At 40.7% G+C, this 22315-nt stretch overlaps 2 protein-coding genes across 2 annotated transcripts in view; one reads left to right on the forward strand and one right to left on the reverse strand.

Moving 5' to 3' along the window:
* Nucleotides 1-836, reverse strand: part of COMMD5 (COMM domain containing 5) — a 19146-nt gene extending 18310 nt beyond the window's left edge. Inside the window, 3 exon segments of the mRNA XM_074883172.1 lie at nt 399-622; nt 624-686; nt 688-836. Coding sequence (XP_074739273.1) covers nt 399-622; nt 624-686; nt 688-833 — 433 coding nt within the window. The 5' untranslated portion in view covers nt 834-836.
* On the forward strand, nt 685-13517 carry FAM199X (family with sequence similarity 199, X-linked). The gene is made up of 6 exons (XM_074883171.1): nt 685-1019; nt 3873-4092; nt 5860-6009; nt 6309-6470; nt 7582-7842; nt 8734-13517. The coding sequence occupies exons 1-6, from the start codon at nt 832-834 to the stop codon at nt 8902-8904; spliced, it is 1152 nt and encodes a 383-aa protein (XP_074739272.1). The 5' UTR covers nt 685-831; the 3' UTR covers nt 8905-13517.
* The last annotated feature ends 8798 nt before the right edge of the window (nt 13518-22315 follow it).

The following is a 22315-nucleotide window of genomic DNA, read 5'->3' on the forward strand; positions in this document are numbered from 1 at the left end:
GCTCCGTGTGAGTTCGGGGGCCATTCATGGCTGCAAGTGTACGTACCTCATTCTCACGGATTTCACGGAATTTTAGACTACAACCAAGAAGTCCCGTCATTGTGTTTAACCCTCAGCTTTAGCTTCCTGCAAGGAAAAGCAATGGGAAGCGTCCCAGGAGAGCTGCAGCCCTGCCCACGCCTGGCAGAGGGGAGCAGACCCTCCAGCCGTCCCTACCTTCCCGGGAGGGCCCCCCGTCTCCCTCAAGGAAGGCGGCGGCGGCCGCCCATCGGCTCTGGCAGGGAAATCCCTCCCGTCCCCCTGCGGCGGGACAGCGAGGGCCCCTCCTGCGCCCACACCCCGCGGAGGGCGGCGGGGAGCACCGGGGCGGGGCAGGCCAGGCCACCCCCGGGCCCTACCTTTGAGGAGCCGCCGGAAGGTCTCCTTGCCCATGTCCTGCACGCCCCGGGCCATGGCCTCCACCTCAGCCGGCACCCGCGGCCCCAGGAAACCGCCGCCGCGGCCCCCGCCGCTGTCGCCATGCCCGTAGGCCGCCCCCGGGGCCTTGCCCGCCGCCATGGCAGCGCGGCCCCGCCTGGCGCGGCCGCCCCGCCCCGCGCGCTGGGGGCGGGCACGCGCAGGCTCCCGCCGCCGCGGCAGGGGGCGCTGTGCCGTCGCGCCGCAGAGGGCTGGCGCCGGAAGGAGCCCCCCGCGCGCCGGCCGCGAGACTGAGGCGCATCCCGGGACCGGCCGCTCATGGCGGCGCTGGCGGCTCGGCCGCTGCGTGCGTGAGGCGCTCGCCGCCTCCTCCCACCGCCGGGCTGCGCCGGAGCCCTTCCCGGTCCCGCCGCCATGACCGAGGAGCCGTACGAGAAGTTCCTGGCCCCCGAGGAGCCGTGCCCGCTGCTCTCGCACCAGCACCCGCCGCGGGGCGGCAGCTTGAGCCTGAGCGAGGAGGGCTGCCTGGACGTCAGCGACTTCGGTTGCCAGCTCTCGTCCTGCCACCGCACCGACCCGCTGCACCGCTTCCACTCCAACAGGTCCGCCCGCGGCTCCGCGGGGCCCCCACGGCTGCCGCCCACCCGGCGGGCCGCGGCGGCTGGGGGATGCCGAGGGGCGGGGGGCGGCGCGGGGCTGAGGCGACCGGAGGCGCGGCGGCGGCTGCCGCCCCTGGCCGGGGACCCGTCGGGCAGCCCCCGAGGCAGCGGCGGGGCCGGAGCTGCCTCCCCCCGCTCCCCGACCCGGTACCAGCCCGGCTATGGCTGTGCGGCGGGTACGCCAGGTAGCCCGCTCGCACGCCCGGTAGCCCGCTCGCACGCCCCTTCCCGTTGACAGGGTGGTGTGTGAGCTTGGTCTGGCTTTGGCTGATGACGTTTATGTTGTTAGCGTGAGCTTGGTTCGTTTTTAAGATGTGTTTATTCCTCTCCGAATTTCTTAAAACGCAGTTTTGAGCACTGTAGGATGGGCAACTAGAGAGTGATGAGCTTATAATAATTAAAAGCAGGCCTTGCGTCGACATCAAGCAAACCTGGAGAGGTTCACAATGAGTCAGGCAGCTTGGTGACTGCACCGATTCCTGCAGAAACATTTCCATCCCATGCTACTAATTAAGGGCAAATTATTATGTCTGTAATCTGTAGAAAAGGTCTATTCTAAAAATGTAAATGCATCTCTATAAAGAAATTCCAGTTGTACTTATAATACCAAAACCACTGTCCTGCTTACCTAAGACCCTATTTCTGCTACTATTTATGCATAGTATTAAACTTGAATATAGCAACAGCTTTCTTTGAGAACAGTTTGTGAGCTTTCAGTCTTGAACGTATGTGTGGGATAGTTTTAGTGCCTGTTCCAGAGCTGCAAGATACTTTTACTGGTTGTTAGTGTTTCTACTGCACCATAATGAAGAGTAAATAATAAGGTAATTTTTCAATTGAATTTATATGAAATCGTGGAAATGACACTTTAAAAGTGTCATTCACAAGGGCGTGCTCTTAATTATAGATTCTTAAATGATTCAGCATGAAGAGCCTTGATGAAATATGATGTGCTTTCTTGCATTGTAAGACCCAATTGTGACACGAGCAGTAAGATGTATTCGTAGCATATCTGTAAGACAAATGTCTGATATTCACCAAATTTGCATGTAATTAATTTTGTACGTTTCTCTTTGTATTGCCTTTCACTTCCTGAGTGTGTTATTCAGGCTCGCTCATTTTACAAACCCAGGTTTGTAACCCAGGCATCTTGAGTGTTTCCCCTCTCTGGGCAAGGACATGCCCTGTCTTGCACTGCTTAAGCCCTTGCAGATGCACGGTTCAATCTGTGGTGTTTGCATAAGGCTTTCTGTTTTTTTAAAGTTACAAGTGATTTCAATGTAGTTCCCTCCTCTTGTTAGTCCAGTTCACCCCAGCAAGTGCAGCAGGCCCCCTAGGTATGAGAAGGCGAGGGCTGACTGCCTGTTCCTGCAGTGATACTGTGTACCTGGAGTATCTGTGCGTAGTTGGTTGGTGCTAGACACCCTGTACTTCATCTGTGTTTTGATGGGTCTGGAAACTTTGTCCACTCTATCTTTCCTTTCATCGATATTTCATGAGTACTGCAACTGTAGTACTGTTCAGAAGCATGCTGTGTCACCACTCTCATATTCTACTCTGTACCAATTGATTGCCCTGCCCACAAGAGTCTGTGCCAGTAAAACATCGCACATGTTTAAGGGATGCAGAAAGGGAGGGAGGACAAGTTTTTGAAACATCTTTCACATTGGATGAATTCACTGCTGGCCAGATAGATGTGGGAGTCACAAACATATTTAGCCAACCTGTATACAGCTTAAATAACGACGGGGAGGACCAGCCTTTCTGGGTGATGGCATTGCTCAGCTTTTGCAGTTGGATAGAGGAATGTTTTTGTAGTTAGCCAGGCTGAAGTGGATGGGCTGATGGAACGGGAGTTGATCGCATGGGTTTGCGTGGTGAATGTTAGAAGCCCTTTTCAAATTGTTTTGGCTGTATTGCAGTGCTGTGCTGACTCATAGTTGTCTCGACCTACTTTTCACCAATATGTAAAATAAATCCAGATATGGAGACTGATTTCATGAGCTTGTTAAATTCTGACTTACTCTCATTAGAGTGAAAAAACCTGTTCTGTGAAGTTTGAGTCCTCCATTGCTTTCCTTTAGCAACAGCATTAACTAGCTTTTAAAATGAAATTATGAGGGGAAAAAAATGTTTAGTTTTGGCGTGGTAGCATTTTCACACAGGTCATTTTCCCATCTTGCACTGTCTCATTCCAACAGCATGTCCAATATTTTTGGCATTCAGAGTTGAAAATAGTGAATAATGGAGCCTAGGGTATATCTATGTGTTTCTTTATTAAGCCTTAGTTTTGTGTGGGATTATCAACCTAGAATTTCTTTTTGACTTCTATTTGCCCTGAAGGCCAGCTGATTTACTTCTGAGTTTTGCTTATTTCAATTTACATGGAAATTTAAATATCCCAGCATATGGGAAATTATATTTTTAGTTCAATGTATTTAAAAAAACAACCAACACCCTCCCCCCCAACAAACAAACAATTTACACACTGCAGGAATCATGGCTCTGGAGTGGAAACTGTTAATGTATTAGAATAAAGATGTAATTATACTAACTGTCTGTGGATTTTTGCCTTACCATTTTTAATGTTGAATTCCCTTTGGTGTTGTTTAGGGACCTTTAAAAATGTTTTAAAATAGAATACTTGATTTTACATAATTATAACTTATTTCAGTAAAATCCATGTGTAATGTTACTGACAAGCAACGTGGAGATAGTTTTATGAAGCTGAAAAGAGTTTATCAGCATACACGATGCCAATATGTTTCCTGCTTTCTGTTTTGTCCTGTTTTGCAGGTGGAACTTGACGTCCTGTGGAACCAGCGTAGCCAGCTCAGAGTGCAGTGAGGAGCTGTTCTCATCAGTTTCAGTTGGTGATCAAGATGACTGCTACTCTCTGTTGGATGACCAGGAGTTCACCTCTTTTGATTTGTTCCCTGAGGGTAGTGTCTGCAGTGATGTCTCTTCTTCGATCAGCACATACTGGGATTGGTCAGACAGTGAGTTTGAGTGGCAGGTAAACTAGTTCCGCTGTAAATGTAAAATTTTGTATAGACTATTAAGTGCTGGGTTTAGCTTTAATTTAAAAGACCTTGCCATTTGTTTCTTTGTAACTACTGAGCAGATATCTGAATCTTCAGCAGTAAAGAAAACGTTTTGTTCCGTTTTGTTCCAGTGTTCTTAATCTGGGGGAGAGACTGAAGGTCAGCTCTTCAAAGAGGGACGCTTACATATTATGGTAGTTTGGGTTTAGTGACAACACGTGTCTTCTAAGCAGGAGCTCAGATCCTCTGTACTGAGGATCTGCCCTACTAATGAAATCTGGTTATAGATGTCTGCTTCCAGTGATTAGGTTGTGTTAAACCTTCCTTGGGAATGGAGCTGGCACCTAGGTAAAGTGAAGAAGCTCTTGCCATAGCCTATTTCCATCTTTTTTTCTGTGCCAGTAAGAGTACAGAGCTCACTTTGTCTCACCAGGATGGGAGAAATGTGAAGGTGAATCACGCCCTCCTTTTTCCTAGTCTCTGTTGGATGCAGTCTGGGTCAGGTATCTCTAGTTTGTGGTAGTCGTCTTTGTTCAGCAGTTTTGCAATTGTGATATGCAAATCTTTTTATATATTATAGACTTAAATTGACTTTTTATATTATAGACTTAAATCAACTGTGAATGTATGCATAACTTTGAAATAGGAAACATGGTGCTTCAGAATATACTGAGGAATGCTTTTAAATTTTGTCATAAAGCTTAGTCAAAACATGTACAGAGCCTTTGAAGTGCCAGTATAAGAACCAAAAATACTGATTTCAAGAAAGCGCAAATCTTGTTCCAGAAGATGCAGATGAAGTTAAGATAATGTGGACTGAGATTAGCTCTGAATTTCTGACTGTTTTAGTCTAACTGCTAGTCTCTATGTATATTGTATCATAGAAGCTACAAGTGCGTTTGTATAATGCGGCCTGTAGGAACAACTCAGATTGGATCCCGAAGAGTCAGAGCTTCGTCGAGTTGTGAAATTTTAATTGCCTGATAAACTTGGCAATTGTTTTGAAAAGAAACAATTTCCCGTGTCTTAGTTAGCTGGCAGCATGTTTGATTAGTAACTAGCTTTTTTTTATTATTCTTTGTTTTTTAAAACAAGCATTTCTTAAGAGACATACTTGATTGGACTTGTAGAATTTTGGAAAGACTTTTTTGTGGCTCTTTATGGTGTTATCTGGCAATATCTGAGCATGAGTAATCCAACTGTCACACTCAGACTGGAAGTGCATTCAGAAGTTACATGTCAGTTGTATAAATGAAGCTAGCTAAAGTTCTGCAGTTGCTTCCAGGAAAATGACAGTGATTTTAATTGAATTGTCTTGTGTAATTATGGGGTGTGGTATAAATTACAAAACTACTTTGAAATGATCTTCCTTAAACTAGACTTATGCTTTAAAATGGGAGGTTTAGATTCAGGTTTGGATTGTAATGGACAATTTACACTGATGGAGAAGGGAAATAGTTGAAATGCCACATCATTCTGCTGTTTTCTTAAATGCAAATTTTTAAAAAGAGGATTGATAAGCAGAGCATAGTGTGAATAGAGTTTGCTGCACTTGCTGTTTGTTGGAAGGTTCAAAGGAGTGCTGCAGGATTATGAGTAATTATTAAGTTGTTAGAGTACATAGATAAGCGATGCTTTGCTAATTTGACAGTATGTTTTGAATTGTTAATAGTGTTAGAATGATTTTAAATCTGCCTACTGTATTCTAAGGCTTTGTTCTTTCTCTTGCATATTACAAGTTGCCTGGCAGCGACATTACAAGTGGGAGTGATGTACTTTCCGATGTTATACCTAGTATTCCGAGCTCTCCTTGTCTGCTTCCAAAAAAGAAAAACAAGCATAGGAATCTTGATGAACTTCCATGGAGTGCAATGACAAATGATGAACAGGTGAAATCGACTTTTTTCCTATGTGAGAACTGTAATATACAGAAGATCTTTCAATTTGTGCCACATCTTGAAGGACATACTGATTGCTGTAGGTGTAAATGTAGACCTATTCAGAACTACTGGATTATTGCAACTAAATCTTCTTGTCTTCTGCATCTGTAGTAGGCAGTTTAACATCTATGCAGGTTTTCACCCTGACTTTCTGAGGATACTCGATGAGCATGTTTTATTCTGTTGGTCCTTGCTTTTTTTCATTTGGAATCAATACTACTTTAATACTGCCTTTCTTTGGGTCTTAGGTTGAATATATTGAATATTTGAGTCGCAAAGTCAGTACAGAGATGGGCCTTCGAGAGCAACTTGATATTATTAAAATTATTGATCCTACTGCTCAGATCTCACCTACAGATAGTGAATTCATTATTGAATTGAACTGTCTCACAGATGAAAAACTGAAACAGGTGAGTTAAGGTTTGTACATTTGACTTTGGGGTTTCAGCATCTGATAGGCCTTGCAAAATCTCTTACGGAGTTGTGATCAATTTTTATACATAGTCATTAGATACAGGGAGATACACTAGAGCATGATATTGTCAATGAGGGAAAACAGAGTTCAAAAGCATATTGTATGTAATAAACCTTTATATGAAAGACTGTGGTTATATATTCTCAATATGCATTAAGCCTAAACAGGTGTGTGTGTAGTGAGTTATGCTGTGGGCCCAGTACCACTTATGACAAAGCATATTCTACTTCATGACCATCAACTGCTTGAGGGTCTTCATTTGCTCGCTGGATACAAACTAACATTTAAAACTCCGAAGGATTGGAATTCATTGGGGAAGACCATAAATTTCATGTAAAAAGGGATACAGAAAAATGTGTTTTAAAGATGTTACAAAATACAAATTAGAACAAAGCAGGGTACCTGATTGATCTAGATATATGCTACTGCTTTTTAGTCTTTGTACTATTGTGATGTGTTGTTGGGAAAAGATGCAGTATCCAAACAAGTAGAACTCCTCAGTGTTACTCTGTGATTGTGATGAAGGGAAAGATTGAAAAGGGAAAACATTCACTGCTCTTATGGGCTCGGCCTATTTCATATTTTGAACGTTTTATAAGTGTCATCTTAAAGTAGAAAAGTACCACTTTCCTTACACCCACCTTTGTTTGAGTATACCTAGCAAAATAAAGGGGTTTGATACATTAGGTAAACAACTTAGTTTAGTTGAACTTGACTGATATTTGTGTTTGGTGTTACAATAGCTTACTGTTATGTAGTAGAAAATTTATGGGGCAGGATAGGGGAAAAAAAAAACCCAAATCTCGTTACTTAGTTTTCTTCCTTCCATAATGAAGTTAATATTAACTTAGTTCTTGGTTAAGTTCTCTTGATGACTGCCAGATGGGTTGGGATTTAAGCAGCCACAGCAAAATGTTTTAAGACTAACTGAACTGGTCCAGTAACTTGATCATTATTAATAGGCAAATTGTGTTTTTTCCATGAAAAGGAGTATCTCTGTACAGTATTTATCAGGTTTCAGTAATTCTGCTGCCTCTGTTCTAAAGGTGAGAAACTACATCAAGGAACATGGACCTCGTCAACGGTCTGCAAGAGAAAGCTGGAAGAGGAGTAGCTACAGTTGTGCAAGCACCAGTGGTGTGAGCGGTGCCAGTGCCAGCAGCAGCAGTGCCAGCATGGTCAGCTCAGCAAGCAGCAGTGGTTCTAGTGTTGCTAACTCCGCTTCAAACTCGAGTGCCAACATGAGTCGAGCGCACAGTGATAGTAATTTGTCCACAAGTGCTGCAGAAAGAATCCGGGATTCAAAAGTAAAGTTTCTAATTATGTACATGTGCATTGAGCTGTCTTAACTTGTTAAGGTTGCTTATGTGATCTTAACTGGGATATTTGTACTGAAGGAGCATGGTTAGTAACTGAGGATCTGCTGAAGTTATCTGGCTAAACCAATGCTGACTGTTTCCTCTGACATGGCCATAAGGAATTTAAACTTGTGCTCTTCCCATCACTTCTCTTCTAAATGAAAGCCTGATGTTTGTATGTAGTAGATCTTCTCATTACTTTTGTTTAGAATAAGGTGGGTGGGGTTCAAATAAGGGCTTATGCATCTAACTTAATTCCTTGAATGAACACACAGTTTTATAAAAAAAAAAAAAAATTATTCAAGACTGATCAACCTAATCTAGGCATAATTTTTGGATAGCAGACTGTCTTAGTTGTGGTTTTTTTCCCAGCCAGAAGTTTCATCAGGCTTTTTGAATCTTCTTCAGTTTATTTTCCCAACATGTCTCATGAGATTACTTGGTGAAGCGTGTTTCAATTGAAGTTGAATTACTGAGGCACTTGTCCTCTCGCCTTAAATCCAAGAGTGAAGGGGAGGAGCAGTTCCAGCTTGCTCTTCAACATGTCAGGTTGTTACTGTAAGACTGTAACATTTCCCGTACAATAAAGATTCTTCCAGTCAAAGACTCAGCTATGCAACATCCCATGTTGTGCCTCGTAACTCAGACGTGGTAAATGGTCTTGGTATTGTAATGTTGGATATGATTTTGGATGAATGTTTGCACCACGTCTGAGAATTCATTTTAGTTATTTTTCAGAGCAGACATTATTTTAGAGTTTAGTTTATATTTGCCAGCTTTTAAAGGTGGTGTCTAATCTACAGAACAAAATCTTATTTTTTCTCTTCTGTATTTTGGCAGAAACGTTCCAAGCAACGGAAACTACAGCAAAAGGCCTTACGCAAGAGACAGCTGAAAGAACAAAGACAAGCTCGTAAGGAAAGACTGAGTGGATTATTTCTAAATGAAGAAGTGCTCTCTTTAAAAGTGACTGAGGAGGACCATGAAGGAGATGTGGATGTTTTGATGTGACAGGGGTGAATTTATCAGTGTTCTTTCTAAGCCTTAAATGTATTATCTTTATTGTTTACATGTATTTCTTGACCAAATTTTGATTAGTGTTAACAGTTAACAGTAAACCAGATCTTTTCTCAAGTGTAATTTTGGTAAGAAGATCTAAGTATTGAGTAACTTCAGCTTTTTGAGACTAATTTTGCAACAAAGACTTCAGAAACTTAACTGTCTTCTGAAAAGCTGCCGAATAGATACAATTTTAAGGAAATTTGAACTTGGCTAACATGCTGTCTTCCTTGCAAGATGTAAATCTAAGGGTGCTTTTGAATGACACTAGGCATGCATTACTATGCTTCATCTTTTTTGTTTTTTCCAACTTAGAGTTAATATTACACTTGGCTTGTTCTGTCTTCCTTTCCCATTATTAGGAAGACTGTTTAGCACAGGAAAAATATCTTTCGTTCTATAGGGCTTTCTTCAAGTCTTGCTCTTGGATCGTGCAAAATCCAAGTACTGTGATAAAGGCTTTTTTAGAAGTTGTGGTTTAACTCAAACTACACAGAAAATGAGAAGCAGGACTTCTAATGCAGGGAATCTGTAACACAGATAATGCCTAATAACGTCGTTCTTTGGGAAGCAATTAGAATTCAGAAAAACAACTTGCAAGCTTGGTCTTCAGAAAGTTACTTTGCTGCTCAATATCTTATAGTATGATTATTACTAATGGTTGACCAGTACATCCCTAGTATTACTATGAAAAGATTCAAATAAAAACATCTTTATGCATTGAAAGTACACTAATCTGCAACTAAGATGTCTAGGACACTACTTACAATAGTTAAAAATGCTACTGGAAACAGAAGTGCAAACAAGTGGCACACAACTTTGGTGGCTTTTTTCCCCAGAAGCATATCTGAATAGATTCAAGTTGGCAGGAGAACTTAATTAATGCAGCTGTGCTTTTTAATTGTATGTTTAGCTGAGGATGTGTCTTCTGTGTGGGTTGTTACACCATTACATGTTTCAGAGTTCTCCTTTTGTTGTCTATCTGCTTTTGAAATTTCTCTTGCTAAGAAAATGAGTTAAAATTGTGGCTTTTGGGTAGGGAGGTAAAAGTAGTTTTAACCTGTTTCCTAATTCTGACAATCTGTAAGGTGACTTTTGCCTTTATCTTGGAACTACTTGTTACAGAATTCCTTCCCTTCAGAGCTGAGCTAAAAATGATACTTCTAAATTTCAATGTGAAACTTAAAAGATTATGAAAGTATTTTGTAGTTCTGAGTTTAGGAAGTAACTTTTCATTATCATCATGCTTCATTACTTTCATTTTGCTCTTGTGAATTAAGGAGCTTGGCAGTTCAGTGTGGCCACGGGTGCCTGTAATGGCAGGATCTAGCCAAATCCTCTAGAATTGCGTGATCAACTTTATATAGGACTACTCACATTCATTTTGCATGTCCTGCACAGACTTATTAGCCCTGACAGCTGAAGTATTTTTCTTTCAGAAGTGGCATTCCTTGCAGCCTCAAAATAAACAGCCGGGTAAGGTATCTGAACAATGGCCTCTGAAAGGTCTTAGATGAGAAATAAGCAAGGTCCATAGTCAAACTAGTGTGTGTGAACTTAGTCACTCTTACAGCTGCTAGACAGCAGGTACCCAGACTTGCCCACTGACTGATTAAAAGCTGCGTAATGTCATTTTAAACTCGAGTGCTAGCTATCTCATATGGCCAATTATTTGGCCACTACCCAGAAGGGACTGTTACCTGTCAGTATTTGCTTGTACTGCACTACATAGCTGGTTGATGCCTCCCTTCCCCCTGTAGAAACAATACCAAAAACTTCTTAACAGTATGTTACTGAGAACTTAGATTGTCTTAAATCTGGAGCTTTTTTAAAATATTTTGGATGGAAGAAAAAATTGAATTGCTGTCTATTCAGCTGATTTCAGGGTGCAGTCATTGAACTCTTGCAACTTACCATGGCAGTAATGGATGAATTCATCATGAAACATTTCACTGTGTACACTGTTGCAGTTCAGTACAGTACAACCTTTATTTTCTGCAGTGACTTTAAAATGTGATTTTTTTTTTTTTTTTCCCCCCAAAGAAAAACGTATGCTTAATCCTGTAGAGAATTGAGACTCTGAAATGAATTGTAAGAAAGGTGCAATATCTCAGTGTGTGGAGCATTGAAAGTGTGTCACTTTATTCTGTTTCAGCAGCTCTTCAGAGTTTAAAATCCCTCAGGCTTTGTTGAGAGAAGACCCCCTTGTTTTGATGAGGTACAGTTCTTTTTGGTCACCTGTCTACTAGCTTCCAGAGATCATGAAATGAGGGAGGATAGTATTTCCATCTTGATCTTAGTGTGAGCACATAAGTATAAATTAATCCAAGCGATTAGATGGGTCCAGTTGCTCATCTGTTACATTGGATGAAAAGGTCCTGGGTGCCACAGGAGCTGATTGTAGTAAGTTGTTTCCAGCTGGGTACTTCAGTCACTCGTGCGACAGTTAAAACGATAGAAGAGAGAGGATTTCTAGGGGTTCCATGGTAATAATTTATAGCTCTGTGATCTCGTAGTCCCAGGATGCTTATAACCTAAGAATACAGAACTCTGAATGTTCTGCTAAGAATGCAGAATAACATCTTGCTTGCCTGAATGTTGGTCTTTGCCAAGTATTTGGTATCTTAGAGCATCAGGCCTGAAGTAGCTGTGGGATTCAAGAGTTCTCACATACTTCTACATGTTTGGGTTTTTTTCTTTTTTCATCCTTCTTAGTTCTAGTGACACACTCATTTTATGGAGGGGGGAGGTGATTTTTGTCAGATTCTTGTCTTTCCCTGCAATATGCTCTCAGCTTACCCAGGGAAGTGGTTGAGTCACCATCCCTGGAGGTATTTAAAAGACATGTAGATGTGGTGCTTAGGGACATGGTTTAGTGGTAGACTTGGCATTGTTATGTTTATGGTTGGACTCGATGATCTTAAAGGTCTTTTCCAACCTAAATGATTCTATGAATTTGTATTGGGTACCCGTGGCATTAGTCAAACGGTTGGAATTTTAGTTAAACCTGGTCTTGCTGGTTCGAGTGTTGGCCATTGTGGCTACTGCTTTGTTTTACAGGAAGTTATCTACAGATTATCGGGTTCAGATAGAGAAAGAAGAGTAACAGACTGCTAAAATCGTGCATTCTTATTTAGTGCTTTTTCAAAAAAGAACCAAATTTCTGCTTTTTATTCATAGATAAAACATGTCAAGCTTAAAAGCAAAATAGAGACAAACATGAGAAAGCTCAGTTGTATGGCTCCATGGTACTGAAGCTGTATATCTAGGTGCTTTGTACTCACTGTAATATGAATGTAATCAATTTACACTCTGTAACATTAACAGTTTGCTTCCATGGTAACTTTTTCTCTAAAAAGGCTTAGAAGGAGCACTGAAAGTCTGATTGCAATAGGACTGTAAACAATAGAGAACATTCTTTTCTAATATGATTTTAAATATGCGGAAGAAAACTAGCTGCCTGACAAACCTGTCTTAATTTTTGTCTGTGTATCTAATGTCATCCTTTGTCTCTGTTAAGATAATATCTATTTTTCTTTATCTGGGAAACTGACTGAAAGATGGTTATAGTATGCTCAGTATGGGGTGCTTACTAAGAAGAACAAGAAGAGTCTTTGCAAGACTTTCCTGGGCTTAACTTTTAGTTCTCATATTGTGGTTTGAAACCTGTGAAGATCATTCTCTGGGGAAAAATCAAACCAACTTGCTTGAACTTACTCATATGCATTTACATCAGAGAGCATATACAATATAGAAACATATAAAAATGGCAATATTTACTGTTCATCTATGCTGAATGGCCTGAAGCCATTTCTTTTCTCCTAACACACTTTCAGCTTTGAAATCAGTTGATGCATTGGTCTATAAATATTAATAAACCTGACTGTTTTGGGTGCTCTTGAAGTTCATTCTTATAAGCCAGATTTTCATGGCAAGTGTTGTTAGATTCATTGGTTTAATGTTCTTTAGCTTACTGATCTTGCAGTTCTTGGGCATAGAAAAGACAAGTCAACATGCAATTTTCCATTCGAGGATTGCTCGAATAGTTTGCCAAGGGAAAATCCTAGTAATATTCAAAACTCTATTTTGACTGTTAACTCTGATTAATCATACTTGCATTCTCTTTCATCTGGCTAACTTTAAAACACTTCCAAATTACAAATAAATTCTTCAATTAAAAAAAAAATTGTAATGTTGAAGCCTTGAATATAGTTCATAACCAAAGCAAGGGGAAAGTGGGGTTTTGTGATGGGTTTTTTTGGGGGGGAGATGAGATGGGAGTATAGATTAGAGTATATGGTACTGCTTAAATTGAGTTGGTTTTTTTCCCCAGGTTCTCTGCTAATTGTATTGCTAAAATGCACTTTTGTATAGAAAACTGTCCTCTGTACATTCTGTATCTACTTTACACAATGTTTATAGAGATTTTTCTGAAGTTGTGAAGGATTTACTGAAAGCTGCAATGCTGGTGACGGATGCTGTTGACTTCAAGTTTTCATTGTATTTGAAAATAGTTATGTGCATACTGAAGTACAGGTTGGAATTAAAATTGATGACATAGCAAAGATACTCTGATGAAACTATGTGGTATCTTCAGAGCAGAGGGATTCATATACAGGGCTTGCATACTCACTGTTCAGGCAGAAAGTACAAATAAAGTGGCACACGTTAATTATTCTTTGTGACAAAGTTTAACCAGTCCCTCCTTAACTATTGTGGTTTGTTATCCACAAAATCTGATCAGAATTATTTCACAGGAAAACAGTTACTTGTTGTGAATGGTATAACCCAAGATCTTGTACTGAAAGCTGTCTGTCCTTAGTTTTGATTTCTGTGCCAGAGGATTTTTTATCTCTATACTATATACTCTATAGCTGTGGGTGTAGGAAATCTAATCACTTTTGTTGCCAGCAGTAACTCTGAATCTTCTTCTGCCGTCACCCTCAGTACCCATAGCCATCAAACCACCACCTATCCTGGGATGCTTAAAATCCCTAACAGGACTTAAAAGCTGACAGCCTTACAGTTCATCACGCAGGCACCACTGTGTCACTGCTGTACATCCAGATCTCATTTGCTACAGCAGAAGCGGGTATGCTTGGCAGTACCAGAAGTTGCAGTGATGCACAGCAAGACACGCAGCACCAGCAAGGACACGGCAGTGACAATGTCTTTGCAATCACCAGTGTCAGTAGGTGACAGTGAGGACACTCGCCAGCTTTTATGTTGTGTGTAGTCCCTGAACCAAATTTGCCTTCTGCGATACTGAAGTTTCAAGTGTAATATTACAAAAATTCCTTTTTCCCCTTGGAATCCAGCAGAAATATCCTGAAAACCAGAGAGGAGAATAGCTGGCATAAGGATGTATTCTTCAGCCTTCAGAAAGTCTCCTGCAGCATCTCAGGGATCTAAACTGCCTTGTTCATCCCAGCTAAGGCTCATCAAACACTTACGGAAGCTGATTCTCATCAAACACTTACAGAAGTTAAAATTGACCAGATGTTACCATCTCAGCCTGTTTCTGTAGATACTGAGGGATGGAGAGGGACAGATGAGGGCAGAAACACTGCGTATCACAGCAAGTCTTGTCAAAGTGGCAGAGACCTTTAATTGTTGTGGACTTTGTAACTGGGAGGATGCAGAATGTAGCTGCAGAAGTTATTGCTCTTGTGGTGCTTTACCTTCAGCAACCTGCTTGGTTTTTTTGTTTGTTTTCACACAAAGGTGAGTGACAGTGCAGAGTATTTTGTGGCAAAAAAACCCTGAAATGTTGTGGTGGTGGCTTGTAGTAAGGACTTACTGCTCCCTGGATAGCACCTAGAAGCTGCAGGGAAGTTGATTGATATTTATGCTTTCTGAATCACAGGATTTCAGTGGGCTGGTCTGCTCTGCTTTGGACTTCAGAACTTTCCCAGTCAGTCCTGTTGTGGCAGTTCACAACCGAGGTAACAGTTGCGTGGATGAGTTGCTGTACCTCCTGCAAGCAGCTGTCTGTCAAGTGAGGTCATGCAGTCACAACTAAACAATGCACATTATGGATCTCTTACTATCCCTCCTTAAACATTTCTTCATTTATCTCTCCTGTATCAAGTTTCACTGCAATGAGAAAGTCTCATTTGATGGCCAAACGCTATCTGGGCACAAACTGAACCAAAATTTCCACACTGGCAAAACAAATTGACAAACTTCCTTTACTAAATTGATAGGGAAAGATGGCATTGGCTATGATCATGCTGTCCTCAGCCCTCTCTTACTACTGGCCTGAACTGTACACTTGATCCAAACATTTTCCAGTACAGAGATAGTTACAGTTTGGTTTCTGGAGATCCTTTGTGTCGCAGTAGAGACGGACACGACAAACATTAGATTGTGTAAAATGGCCAAAATGGCTACAAAGGCTACTTTATTGTTCTAACAAGCCTTTTTATAACCTTCTTCAAAGTAGGTGTTCATACAGGATTGGTTTACAGCAACTAACAGTTCATGATTGGGTGTTAGTTTCTCGGCTGAATCATCAGGACAGTTCTTCTTATCTTAGTTCTCTAATCTTGTTTCCATGGCACTTCTTGGGACTTTCGGGCCTCTCATGGATACACTGGAATCTCGTCAAGGTTAAATTCTTCTTCAGTTAGACTAGAGGCAGACCCGCTGCCTCCCCCGACACTTTTGTATGTGCTCCTAAGCATCCTGTGTTCTACTAGATAGAAAATATTTTTTTTCACCTCCTTTCAGAACATTCATCTCTTGTAAATGGTTTCTCTGGTGCTGAGATCAAATTTAAATTCAAATCCCCATTTCTGCTCTGAGACCTCACTTCATGCTCTTTTCTACATGCTGCAGTGGCTTGCAAGTGGCAGCATCACTGGTGTAAAAGCTTGTTTCTCATAAAGTAGACCACATTCCTGAGGCTTAAGTGTGATAATTCGTCATGGTCGTGGAGTCCTTCAAATGCTCCTTCAGTTGAAGTACTTGCTGTATTGCTACAAAGTTTCTCGGAGAAAGATTTATTGCTGTAGCTGAAATTTAGTTTGACCACACGTTTGCTGTCATTTTAACGGCAGGCGAATAACTCGCTCATGTATATTGTCACTAGAGGGAGCACTGTAGTCATCTAATTCGCCTTTGAGACTACAGCTGCCAACGCTGCTTTGCTAAGACACTTTCCTTTATTCTGTTATGTGCTATTAAAAAAATATTAGCTGGATTTGCTTCTCCTCTTATGCTATTTTTGAAAGAGGAATGTATCTGTTAAGAGTTCGTTTTACGATAATAACTTTTCTAGTGAGTAAGGAAAAAATTTGCTTTTTCTGTTTGTGGTTGCTAATTCCTGCCTGGCACTCCTTATTACAATTGAAAGGTGGAAGTATATTCCTGTTTAGTGTTAACTTTTGTACGCATACTGTATTACTGCTTTAAATTTTCAGGTCTGTTTTAAATTCAGCCTTCCTCAATGTGGGCTGAGAATTTTGCGGTTGAAACTATTGAGTGATGATAGAAAACAAGCAGTCAGCTTTTAATGCTCCAAGTCTCATAATGTAGATACCTGTCTGTCCCTGGGAGGCAGGGGAGAGAAGATGGAGCTTGACTGCCTTATTTTTTTGAATAATAACATGTGAATAGGGCTTTGGGGCTTCCTTTAGAGCAAAGGAAAATGTTGCTTCAACGGGAGCTGTTCTGTAGTTACGGGGTTTTTTTGTCTCTACTTGTCTGACAATTACTGCTAGCTTTAAAAAGAGCTTGCTAACACATGGTATAACTGCAGAGAGCATGTGAGGAGTTCTCCCTGGAACCTCAGGTTCATTCTTGGAAGTCAAGCTTTTAATGGTCCTGGGGAGAAACAGGAAGGCTTTGAGTGCTTGTATGCGATTGTGCAGATGTGCTAGTGACTCATCCTCTTCTGTCTCTGTGTCAGTAGCTGTCATAAAAACAAAATACAAAAGAAATATAAGTTCTAGTCATGAAGTGAAATACTTATTTAGACAAATCTTTGCTCAGTGTATGGTTTATAACGTCTTTGGTTTAAAACTGTCACATTACTATGGTAGAGAGATACTTCCCTGTGTTCAGCTGGGAAATTACTGTCGGCAGGCCTTGAGCATGCTGGCTGGTTGCAGGGGGACCTGAGGCAGCTTGCTGCAAACAGGATGTCTGGTCCTTGCCTTAGCCATGCTCCCTTAAGAAAAGCAGTATTTTTTTTCTGTTCTAAGTTCTTTCTTTTCACAGAAGCATCATCATGCGTATCCTACGACCTAGCGATGTTCACAGCATACTTGGCTGCTGTCTTCAGTGTTGGGAGAACTGAGCTCATTGGCCGAGTACTTGTGGAATCCTGGACTTCATAAGCACATGCACTGTATTTCTCCTGATCGCTACAGCACGGCCTTGCAAGAAGACAGGATGCTTGTAATCATATCAGTTGGTTAAATACTGCCATCTTGAGTTTAATGAGCTGTGTTATACCAGTATATTGTCAGAATGTTACGTCTCGGAGCAGTATGCTGCTTCTGCTGTGGGAGAGTTGGGGTGGCTGGGCGCCCAATGCACTTTTCCTTTGAAAATGGGGAACTGATCTGAAGGGTTGTTAGTTCCACTGTGACCACGGTATAAAGCTTCTTGTGAATGCTTTGCTTATCCCTCCTTATTGATGGCTCGTAAATGGGGAAAAAATACAGAGCAAGTGGTCTGAAAGCTGCGGTGCCAAGTTCAAAATAGCACTTTAACGCCTGTATAGATGCCTGTCTGTAAGGTGGCTCCTGTGAAGGTATGCTTCCTACTCAGGCTCTAAGCAGCAGATTCTTAAGTCATTAATTCTAGGATATCTCCCCTAGGGAAAATGTGTGCCCAAATAATCTTGAAAGGAAGAAGTAAAGTTTTGAATTATGATTGTAGAGTAAAGAGCTTTAACATGTGACATATAGCTGTTAATGTCTACATGGTTCTCTCAACTTGTTTTTCTTGTCACCTAGTTCCTGTCTATACTTCCTTCAGGAAGTATACATTGCTACATTAAGTAGTGAGTACAGCGTGGCAGTTCATCATAGGAGTTGCTGAAAATATATTTTTAATTCGTGGTAGACCCTCGTAGTTATTTAGGTTATTCTTGTTTCTTGGTATTTGTTTCCATTCTTAGTTAAAAGGCAGTTGATTTAGTCCTTGCTTTCTTTGTTCAGTATAGAAATAAATAGATTAGTCACAGGGTTTTGTTTCGCCTTCCACTGTGCATAGTAGGAGCAAAGGAGGAGCTGAGACAAGCTCATTTTAATAGCTGGTCAATTTTAATGTATGGACGGCTTCTTTCAGACAGAGTTTAGATCACTTTGTAGGTTTGATGCCTCCTGCATTCAAGAGATATCTAAAGCTGTAATGCATCAATTACTATCTGGAGGACACTGGAAGTATGCAAGAACTGCTAATGACAGGTGTATTCTTTGAACAATAGATGCTGCACATCCAGGACAGTTTTGTGCACGTTCAAAGATCTTGTACTTGACCTTCTTCCTAAGCCAGAGCACAGCGGTGTGTTCACTGCCTGGTGGGTACTTTCTGGCAAGAGCAGTGTGAGCTGCTTAGCAGTTACTATAGATTATTGTTGCTTAGGACCTCACAACTCTTGGATGGTTCTAATTGGCAACTCCTCTCTGCTCTGCTAGAACATAAACCAGCTTGGGGACCACATCCCTTCACACTACTACATTGTGGAGAATCTAACTGCGGTGTCAGTGTAAACCTTGTGTTTTCCTGATGGCTGTGTGATTCCTAGTATCACAAATACTGCTGAGCAGAGCAGAGACATTGTGTGTGTTAGGAGGGTCTAAAAACTTGTGAATTATGGTGCTGACTGTATGACTTTCACCATACAGTCATGAGTATATATATTATATTCAACTAATGACTCTCTCTGAAAGCAGAATTGAACACTAAGGTTAATCAAATTGTCATGTATTTTTTTTAATGTTCTTTAAATCATGTTTGATATTCAGCCAGATCTGCTTTGAAATAGTCCCTGTCTGGTAGTACAGGGATCCAGGGCCTATCATCTCTAGGATTGGTACAGTTTTTTGCCCTGTAAAATTACCCTTTGTAGATTGGAAATTATCACTCCAGAAATAATTTGTATTGACAGATTAGGTAGGCAGATAAAGATACGTGCATGAGTCTATGCGAATATTTAATGTCATTAAATTCAAGGTGAGGAAAAAAAGCATTATGGTGCCAGCAAGCCTTTATGAAGTTTGAATGAATATTTTTTTTGCTTAATATTTAAATAAGGTGAATTTATTTACCAAATAGAAAGTATTCACAGTATGTGAATGACTTATAAACATGGCGCTCAGCAAATCCATGCACTTCCTCCTGAAACAATTTAGATCATAAAACTGTTTGTAGAAGTTACAAATGTTAGTCAACCGAAAATGAAGTAGTCTAAAATCTTAGTGCAAACCCATTTGTGGACTGATAAACCCATTTGCAGACTGATAAAATGAGTGTAATTTATGGTCTAGATACCTTATTGGCATATGTATTAAAATTCTGGTATATGTCTATTTTTCTTAGTATTGCATTAGCTGTAATTTCTATGTAATGCTTCAATTCATTTATATATTTGCACAACAGACTATCAGATAAAAAAGTGCCAAAATGTGTATAAGGAGGTCATCACTTTAGCTTAATTGCGCACAAATTTCCTGCAGACTCTGATGCTTAAGACCAATAACGAGACTGCTACAGCTAGAATAAACGCATTAGCCTATAAATTTAGAGCTTCTACTTGCTTTGCAAAGGGAGAATCATCTCTAAATGAGCCTAGTAACATTGATTTGTGATTAATCATTTTACTTAGTGACTCATCTATGATCACAGTACAACAAAAATGTCATGTTTGCTTAGTGGCATTAACTCCATTTATCTTCTCTGCATTCAGAGAATTGCCTTGTTGTCAATGTGGGACTGGGAATACAGCTGAACAGTACTGTTGTTAAAGGACTTACGATGTCAGTTTACCTAAAGCAGAGTGTAGACAAAAAGGAAAAAGAAATAATTTTTTTGGTAACCATTCCCTTCCTTGAAACTCAATTATTCTACTTGGTCAGGCCAAACCATTTGCAGTAATGATTGTGTGTCTGCAAAACAAAACTAATTTAACCTTGAAAATCCGTATTATTTCAGTTGCTTCTGAATTTTTCTTTTTAAGGTCATCTCTGCAAGTTAACAAGTACTCTTAACTCTACCTTTGAGACAATTTTGCTTTACATTTTGCAGAGTGAACCCAACCCTCGCTCATTACTAAAATGCTTGGCTTTGCCATGTTAGCATGCATTTCTTCTTGGATGCCATCAGTATGGTTTCTTAAAAATGCACTGCTAAAGAGTGTTTATGGAAAGTGATAGTCACTGTCTCTAAGAAAACTTTTCTTAATGGCTTCATGTTAAGAAACAGTAAACCCTTGCAGCACTCCTTGCATCCTCCCCCAAGAGAAAAAAAGTCTAAAAGAAGCTATAGTGTTCTTTGCAAAGACTTGCATTGCTCAAGAACAGGAATCAACATTTTTAATATCATCCCTTATTCAGCAACATCATAATGGCAAGGATGTGCCTCCCTGGTCCAGAGAACAGGGCACTAGGTCGGAAAGGAGATGCCTAGTGTCTCATGGCTCATGTCTTGTTCTTTTGCTCTATCTCTTAGCAGTGTGCTTTGTTGCTATTCCTCTTTATTATTCAGCTGTTGTGTTGAAAGTGAAGCTTCTTTCTTCAGATTTCTCTCTACTGTGCTCAGCATTGCAGCACCACAATCTTAACCAGGGCCTATGCATGTTACCAAAAGCGAAGACAGAAGGTGAAGGTGAGTTGTACTTGTACCGTGCTTCAGGATAATAGAAATGCCTGCTGTGGACGTGCCTGGAGAGGGTGGGGGTGTTAAGAACACAAAACATTGTAAAGGTTTCCCAGTGAAACAAAGCTTAGACTTGGATGATTGCTGCTATAATAACTGGATATTGTGTTTTGTGACAGAAGTCCGAAAAGAGTTTGCTGGGGTAAATATGCTCTGATTAGATAGTACTGATGATTATTCCAGTATTGGGGAAATATCTGTATAGTCTATAATTAAGCTATTTTTGCGCCATATAGTAGAGCAGGTGGAAGGCACAGTATAATTCATTTCTGACATGTAGGAAATAGCAAAATGAAATAACAGGCCACATAATGTAGGGCGGTGCTGAAAAGAAAAAAAAAATATAATTACTTGCTAGACAAAGATTGTTGATTTTGTTCAGGACTCTAGAGAGACCTTCTTAGCAAAACAAAACCTGGCATATGCAGAGCAAGCCACCTCTGTAACTGAATGTTGAAAAAGGTTAAGTTACAAACACTGATATAGCTAGATGCTATCTTATCCAAAAAGATATTTTTGCTGATCTGTGTATATTGCTAAGGTGATGAAAGGATTCATGTTGAGTATCAGATTTGAGAAAGAGAAAAACCCAACCTAACAACCCTCAGAGAAGATTCACACCTGCCCTGTATTGCCTATTCACTGTCTAAAAAGTCTGAGTTAGATCTCTGCACCAGGAAATTACTTTAAAAAAAATCGTTAATGCTTGCATGCATGCATAAATATAGCCAGCCTCTGGTTATGGACTTAGAGGGTGTGTGTTCAGGGTTTCTTGTGACTATGGAAGCTTAAAGTTATCTTTAAAGGAAGAGACACAGTCCCGCAATTTCACAATGGCATCAGTGAAGCTTTTTAGTAAAAACACTACCTACAGTGAATGCTTGCAACCTTGGATAATACATCTGGAGAAGGGCATATCAGTGTGATAAAACTTGAATTTAAAAGCGCCAGGGACTCGTCGCTGCTTCTGTGGTAGTGTTGGGTTTTTTCTTTAACTTTACAACTGAGACTGCCTGCCTGGGTGCAGTTTAGTGATGATCAATGTGAACATGCTGGAACTGTTTACATGAAGTAAGCTGAATCATTCAACCTAATATTCATTTGTTTGACTAAAGCCTCTTTAGAGCCACTTGTGATCTGATGACTAACGTGGCACAAAGATGCTAATGCTCAGTGTATACATAAATCATTAACTACTTAATTTGGATTTGGAAACCTGAGGCAACAGAATGCTCCATGGAGAAGCAGCTATATTTATCTCTCTCCATCCTGAACCACCTGGCTCCAGAGACCTGGAATGCATTAGAAAAATGAATGTAATGACTGAACTAAATCTAGGTCCTCTGTTCCAGAAGAAAACAATGGTTTTTACAAGCAGAAAAGCATGGAAATCTAGGATCTGTTCAGCTGAGGCAAGAAAAATAAACTTAAGCAGGAAGATCTAGTAATCTAGACAGATTTTTTCAGTACTGCC

This window comes from Strix uralensis, chromosome 13, assembly GCF_047716275.1.
Source record: "Strix uralensis isolate ZFMK-TIS-50842 chromosome 13, bStrUra1, whole genome shotgun sequence".
Classification (NCBI taxonomy): Eukaryota; Metazoa; Chordata; class Aves; order Strigiformes; family Strigidae; genus Strix; species Strix uralensis.

What these genes read in the sequence shown, in the direction of transcription:
- FAM199X (XM_074883171.1), top strand. Translation starts at nt 832, where the DNA reads ATGACCGAGGAGCCGTACGAGAAGTTCCTGGCCCCCGAGGAGCCGTGC. An exon ending in CAGATGAAAAACTGAAACAG is followed by an intron (nt 6,471 to 7,581) that starts GTGAGTTAAGGT and finishes TCTGTTCTAAAG; the next exon opens with GTGAGAAACTACATCAAGGA. An exon ending in AAAGAATCCGGGATTCAAAA is followed by an intron (nt 7,843 to 8,733) that starts GTAAAGTTTCTA and finishes GTATTTTGGCAG; the next exon opens with AAACGTTCCAAGCAACGGAA.